The sequence below is a fragment of the Trichechus manatus genome, unplaced genomic scaffold, assembly GCF_000243295.1.
Source record: "Trichechus manatus latirostris isolate Lorelei unplaced genomic scaffold, TriManLat1.0 scaffold00056, whole genome shotgun sequence".
NCBI lineage: Eukaryota > Metazoa > Chordata > Mammalia > Sirenia > Trichechidae > Trichechus > Trichechus manatus.
This window is the reverse complement of record NW_004443992.1, coordinates 13,895,835-13,903,119: the sequence shown is the minus strand read 5'-3', so window position 1 is coordinate 13,903,119 and position 7,285 is coordinate 13,895,835. Positions and strand designations below refer to the sequence as shown.

Below are 7,285 nucleotides of genomic sequence, written 5' to 3'. Positions count from 1 at the left end.
GAAGAATTAGGTTGGATTTTTTTCTTAATCGCCTACAAATCCAACACTTATGCCTGATTCTTTTAAGTTTATCACACTTCTCAAACACCCTGCTGTTTCTCAGCATGCCAAGCTCTTGCACGTGGAGTCTTTGCCCTACTGGCTCTGTACAGATTACCCCTTCTCTGCCTTCTGAGCAAATTTTCCTCCTAGTTGCTCTTTAAGGCCAGCTCAATTGTTTCTTCCTCTATGAGACCTTCTTTGACTTCCCTGGGCAAAAGTTATCTCTCCTATGGGTGCCCACAGTCTTTTCGTCTTGCAACTAGTAACTGCACTGACATGAACCACACACCACAAGCTGCCTTTTCTATGACACCCACCAAGTTATAAGCAAAGGTAGGAAAAGATGTTATTCTTCATTGTTTTCCCATGGGTCCAGCACAGTGTCTGACTCAAAACAAATATTCAATAAATGTTTACTGAATCAAACTGAATACTTAACAGATGTAAATCTGATTTCTTGGAAACTATATGAATAGCTACGTCTTGCTCCACCACTGGAGCAATTAATCCATAACAATGACAAAAACTAACACATGGTCAGCTCTTGGTTAGTCACATTAATGGTGTGTGGTGATAGGGATAAGCTAAGAATTGTTAATACAGGTATTTTCACCATTTTCGGTTATGTAAGCATACAGTATACGCGACTTCTGCAGTGCTAAAAACTCAAGATCAAAATTATCTCTCCTATTGATCTGACACAGTGCCAAAAACAGTATCTTGAGGCTCTTTTTGACTTTCCACTTGATTATAACATTAGATTTCAGGGAAGCACTGCACAGTCACTAATTGAGTGTTCAATCATCAATTCATTCAACAAGTATTTAATGAAGGCCCACTATATACCAGGTACTACAGGTAAAATCATTACAAGCCTAAACTCTATACATTAGAAAATTTTGGTAATTGCTTAGGAAGACCTAGAAAACCTGGGAAAGCTGATGAGGTCGATATAAATGTTTGTATTATTATGTAATCCAATAAAATAATTGTCATGCTAGCAAATCTGAGAAAGGATCCTGTGACATTTCAGACTTGTCAGACAATCAAATTCATCCAGCTGACTCAGGAAGAGGCAAGGCAGTTTTCACAGTTATGGGACAGACACTCATGCGCCTTTTTTTTTTTTTTTTTTCTTATTATACTATCTAGGAAGTCATTTACTACTGCGTCCTAAACTCCTCTTTTTGCTGTCTCACTCAAGAACGATGGAGCAGTGACTTCTGAACAACCAAGGAAATGGAACCTGCCTTGACCTGGAGTAGAGTTGTTGTTAGTGGCTGTAGACTCGATTCTGATGCATGACGACCCCATGTGTGCAGAGTAGAACTACACTCCATAGAGTTTTCAAGGCTGTGACGTTTCAGAAGCAGATTGCCAGGCCTGTCTTCCAGGGTACTTATGGATTGGCTTGACCCACCAACCTTTTGGCTAGTAGTCACGTGCTTAACCATTTGCTCCACCCAGGGACTGCTCGAGAAGATTATGAAGTAAAATAATCACAGTGATCTAAATTCACTTAAACTTCTCTCTCTTCTCTCTTCTCAGATACATAAATCTGGCACGCTAGGGAATGGGGAGGAAAAAGACTAGGCCATACACAGGAAGACTGAAGTCAAAGGATATGACCTTTACCTTCCTCCAGGCCCTGTGCTATGCACAGGGATGGCACAGTGGTTAAGAGTGCAGCTGCTAATCAAAAGGTCAGCAGTTCGAATCCACCAGCTGCTCTCTGGAAGCCTTATGGGGCAGTTCTACTCTGTCCCATAGGGTCGCTATGAGTTGGAATTGACTCAACGGCAACAAGTTTTTTGGTTTTTTTGTTCTATCCCTTTCCAATTGGAAAGAATTCTAAGGAAATAGGATACAGAACAAGAAATTTTTGACTGAAGGGAAGATTCAGAAAAGGATTCCTCAATTCTTTTGGAAAGAGACCTCATAGGATTATCTCAGAATGGATGAATGACTCTAAAGAATTTCTTCCCTTTTTAAAATGCATGGTCCATTTTATTAATATGCTGCATTAATGGTCAATAAAATGCTTATTTTGGGAAGTCATAAAATTGCATTTATGCTTATAAAAGTCTGTATAAGTCAGGAAAATAAGAGTCTTAATAACAGAGAGAAATTAATTTTTTTTTCATTTTTAGACCCTAGTACTTCTATACTGTGGTAAAATGACTTCCTAGATAGCAAGGAAAGAAAATTACAATAAATCATCACAAAAGTAAAGTGTCCATAAAGAAACGTGCATTTGAATAAGCACCAAAAATCAAAGAACACAACTGTTCTATCTGAGGTGACCATTTTCCCCATCTGCTCTTTATGTCTATTGCCCTGGCATGATTATTAATCGTGTCCACTTGCACTCTCAGTGATGGCACCGTTTGGACAATAAGTCATACATCACCCTATTTGTAGATAAAATGATTGCAAAACATTCTTTGACAAAGAAAACGTCAAGGTTTTCAGAAACACTGGTGTGTATAGAGGAGCTTTGTACAACCTGCTTTTAAAAAGATAATAACCATTTTAACTTTCAGAACTGTAAAGTAGGAAGGACTGATCAACACTGAATATGAATATTTCTGAAATTTCCTCAGACATGAGCACAGAGCTCTGCTTGCAACCTATATGTGAGTTTCCCTCTCCACCTCCACCCCCAATCTAGGGATCCACCACAGTGGCACAGTGATTCAGCATTTCTAAGGCATTCATTGAAATATGCTTGAGAGCAAGAAAATGAGGGGAGAAAAAAAGGTACACATTACATAGATATAAAAATCAAAACTTTCTTTTATAAAAGCAAAAAGAAGATGAAATTCTGTACTTTCTCTCTTGCTGAAACACAGCAAAGCAGCCAAACTGACAGGTATGTCTCTTAGCACATCATTAGTCAATTCGTCCTTAGAAACAGCAGAGAGCATATGGAACACGTTTTTTTTCCTAACTAGTACAAGAGAAGCTTAAAAACAGAGGCTGAAAAAAAAAAGAAAAAAAAGAGAGAGAGAATTTTTAGGGAACCCATCAGGTAAGAATACTGTTTGTGCCTCTATAAGAGCACTGTTAATAGTCTTGCTTATCTCGTTCCGTGTCTCCTGAAGAAGAGATGGCTTTTTCATTTTATCTTTGAATCCTTAGCATGGAGCTTTCCATGTGAGCTATATGCAACAAATGTTTGTTGAATTAAACTAATAAGAAGAGAAGAAAATGCTTTCAAATATCATTTTCAGGTAAACATTATAAAAGAAACCCAACCATCATGGGGAGTGGGGATAGGAAGGTAAAATCATTCCAACCGCAAGTAGGTATTCCATAATGAGAAATCTATTCCTCTACGTTAGTGGTCGGTGAAGTTTTAACAAACCTTATTATCACAAAAATTCAGATATATTGTAGTCAAATCATGTCCCCAAATAAGGATAGACTACAAGGCAAGTATTAGTCATAGGCTTCAACGCTTCAGTTAGAAAGAGGTTCCACTGAAATTTCTTTCAAGCCTCAGCTCAGGAGGGCTTGAGCATTCATTAAAATAGGCTTGGAGCAGGTTTGCTTTTTTGTTCTTTTCTTTTCCTCCAGTATGCTATGCAAAGGTACTAGAGTTTAAGAACCAGTCACTTAACTGTGTTTTTGTTGTTAGTTGCCCTTGAGCTGATTCCAGAGGGCCTCATTAATTAATAAATATAAATGGGCCTTTGTGCATTTTATCAAGAGGGCCTTGGGTTTCTCTTCCTTAAAGACACCACCCAGTCCTCCTATCAATAAGACAAATGGGTAGACATGATCTAGGAGTCGTCAGCCCATTAAGTTACATAGGAACTTATGCGAAAGAGGGCTGTCAGAAAACAGAGACCCATTTATCTCATCCAAGTTGGGTACCAGACACTTGACAACGGTATGAAACAAAGTTAACTTCTCCAATAATATTAAATAGGAAGGAAACTTTTCTTCAGTGATCTGACCTATAAAAATACAAAAACTAAATATTCAGGCCTCCTGAATTTTATATTATCTGCCATACGACCTTGGGATAGTCACGTAAAAGCCTTAGTTTTCCATTTCCCCGTATATAAAATGTGGATAAATACTGTTACAATCTATTTATCTTATAGAAAATAAAGTTTAAAAAATGATGTAAATCACAGATCCTTTTCTTAAATTCTAGAAGTTTAGACAGTTACCACTTTTCTCAAATGAACAAATACACTTCAAAATGAAATATTTAACATACAAGCTCTATGTTCTGTCTCTGATAAAGAAGTGAAGCATTAATGATAACCCATTGTGAAAAATCTGTCCGGTGTCTACGATGTTATTAATTCAAATAAAAAATAAACCAAAACCAAAAACCAAACCCATTGCTGTCGGGTCTATTCCGACTTACAGTGACCCTACAGGACAGAGTAGAACTGCCCCAAAGGGTTTCCAAGGAGGGGCTGGTGGATTCCAACTGTCAACCTTTTGCTTAGCAGCCGAGCTCTTAACCGCTAAATTCTTTGGATATTAAGCATCTTTATCTTCCATTTAATGCTCTTTTAAGATCAGTGCTACTTTCTGAACAAACCTGAAAGTAGTGTAACTTCTCACAATCAATGCAGATTAAGTCTTGAAGGATTATAGCAACCAAAACCAGTTTCTATATTATGTAAATAATTTGTTTCTGTTCACCATAATCCTTCAAAATGTCACATTGTTTACTTACTGATAACATAATGAAAACAAGTATTTTTCCTACTGATCAGTTAACGAAAGAAAGAGGTTGTTTAAACGCTCAATTTTTAAGTGAAAGACTGATGGGGAAACCGCAGCCAAATATCCTTAGAGCAATTTTAGGTATGCAGATTGAAAGCAGTTTTTATATCACAGAAGGTAGAATACTGCATTCTTATATAAATCGTCACAGAAACAAGCCAGGATCATAAACATATTCACTTAACTATAGTTCAGTGTCCAGTGCACCTGAAAGATACACAGATCATATTTCAGCTGTTAAGTTTATGAAGTTGTAAGAAAATTACAGTTCCAGTTCAGAGTCATAGAAGAGAAACAAATTGCAATCCTATCCCAGTAGATCCCAGCTTAATTCCCTCTAGTTTCTCCCTTATCACAGTATTAATTGCTTTCCTAATAAAATGCTGCAGTAAAATTCGTGAAATACAATTCCCGAAGAAAATCAAATCAAAGGAAAACCCTTCATGGCAACTACTTTTGCATACCTGTCCTCCTGCCTACCTTGTTATGTTTTTGCTGGTGTCTTGTCTTTGTGTCAAGAACATGGTAGGGGCTTTCTGAGTCTTGGTTGATGTAATATATGAGTCTTGAAGGCAGTGTGATTTCTTTCTGCATTGCATTGCTGTAACTGTTATTACTGCTGCTATTCTCTTGCAATGTATTGTCTTCATCTGCCAGGACTCCCAATTTTTTTTCTGCAGTTTCATTCCAATGCGGAGCTGAAGTGGGTAAAGCACAAGCATACACACACACACACACACACACACATCATAAATACATAAGTACTAAAATTATTTTTCTATCAATTGCAAATGCAAATTTTCTAAATATAAGCAGGTAAAAAAGTGGAAACATAGTAAAGCAAGTCATTGCAACTGTGAAATGGCCTGGATAGGTTAACATAGTCAATAAGATTTATACCATAACATACTGTTTATTTTTATTTATGTATTATATTCACATGTTCTAACCAGTCTCATAATCTATACTTCTAAGTATGGAAGTGGGGAGCAGAAAGGACTTGAGGTAAGAGTCACTGAATGAACCTTCTCGGGGGTTCATTTTGACCCTCATCATCGCTTCTCCTTCTCTGAGACTACAGAAACTCTACTGTACTCTGCCTAGTTGTACCCTGTCTGAAAGCTGTGAACGCTCCTAAGATAACTTGAGGGCTGAATTCATGAACAGGGAATGTTAATTGATTCTTTTAACATAACGGACAATTCCCTTTTCTTTTAACTTTGAAATGAGCAAAAATTCTTTGCCATAGAGAGATGCAGATGCTGGCAGCTTTCCAATTTCTTTTTTGTTTCTTTCTTTCTTTCTTTTTTTTTTTTTTTGATTTCCCTTCCAAGCCCAGCCTTCTGCTTTCAGTGATTTCCAGTCATCAATATATTGAACATTATTTTATTTTACTTGTCCATTATAAATGAGAAGTATTTTGAGAAATCACAACCAAAGGTCGGTATTTCCGGAATATCCCTCCCAACCTCAGTTTCAACAGCAGTGAACAAAATCGGTAGGAAATTTGAGGAAACGACCCAGTACCACTATTCTCATTACATCCTTCCCACATTCACATTAAGATTCATCACTCAAGAAGCAACTTGTGCCCTCGCTGCATTCCCCATGCACTGGTTTCCCTTTAGCCAAGTTGCAAAGAGATCGTTGAGGGAGCCTGGAGCCACGAAATACCTTCCAGTGGCACCAACGGTAATTGGAATGGGTTTTTAGTGAATGGAACAGAAATGGTCTTCAAAAAGTGAACTGGAACGAATAGGGGTTTGGGAATGACAGGGGTAGATTGGGAGGCATTGGGAAGGCCGAGTCAGAGACGTGTCTGGAGCGCACGGCCCCGCTTGCCCTTCGCTTTCCTCTGCAGGGCCCCACGGGGAAGGCAAAGCAAAGGGCACCGGGGCCATACCCACCGCTAGCTGCAGCAGTCCCCCAGACGCGGGGCTGGGACGAGGCGGCGAGCGGAGGCAGCAGGAGAAGAACGAGGATCAGGCGACAGGGCGGCGCGCGGGCGAGGACGCGAGCCGGCGCAGGGCCGGCAAGGCGGCCGCGGGAGCTGTGGGAGGCTACGAAGAGGCTGTAGCCCGCCAGGGGCAGCCGCCTGGAGCTGCTGCCTGGCGGCTTCATGGCTCATAGCTCCCGGGCACCGCTCTGTGTGGCCGGCAACAGCGCCGGGCTGGGCTGCCGGCTCCCAGGGCGCTAGGGGCGCGCGGGGAGGCTGCGGGCGGAGCCGGTCACGCCGGCTCGGCGCGCATGGTGCTGCCGCGGGCTCGGGGCTCAGGGCTGGGCAGCGCCCCTTTTCCTGCTCGCCTGCAGCCCCTCCTGGGCCGGGCAACTGAAAACTCCAGAGGTCCTCGCCGCACCGCCAACTTGGAGCCTCCCCAGCTGCTGCTCCCTCCCCGCGGCGGGCGCGGCCACTCCAGCGACTGCGGGGGCTGCCGCCGGGGCTGAGGATGCTGAGGCGGCGCGCGGGAGCGAGCGGCCTCGTGGGCGCGCA

General features: G+C 41.1%; 1 protein-coding gene across 1 annotated transcript in view; it reads right to left on the bottom strand.

The window, feature by feature from the left end:
- The window catches only part of ADAM23 (ADAM metallopeptidase domain 23), a 171,410-nt gene extending 164,444 nt beyond the window's left edge, over positions 1 to 6,966 (bottom strand). The window contains exons 1-2 of the mRNA XM_004378270.2: positions 6,702 to 6,966; positions 5,275 to 5,492 (exon numbers count right to left, since the gene is read on the bottom strand). Coding sequence (XP_004378327.1) covers positions 5,275 to 5,492; positions 6,702 to 6,915 — 432 coding nt within the window. The 5' untranslated portion in view covers positions 6,916 to 6,966. The remainder of the gene's footprint in view (positions 1 to 5,274; positions 5,493 to 6,701) is intronic.
- Between the last annotated feature and the right edge of the window lie 319 nt (positions 6,967 to 7,285).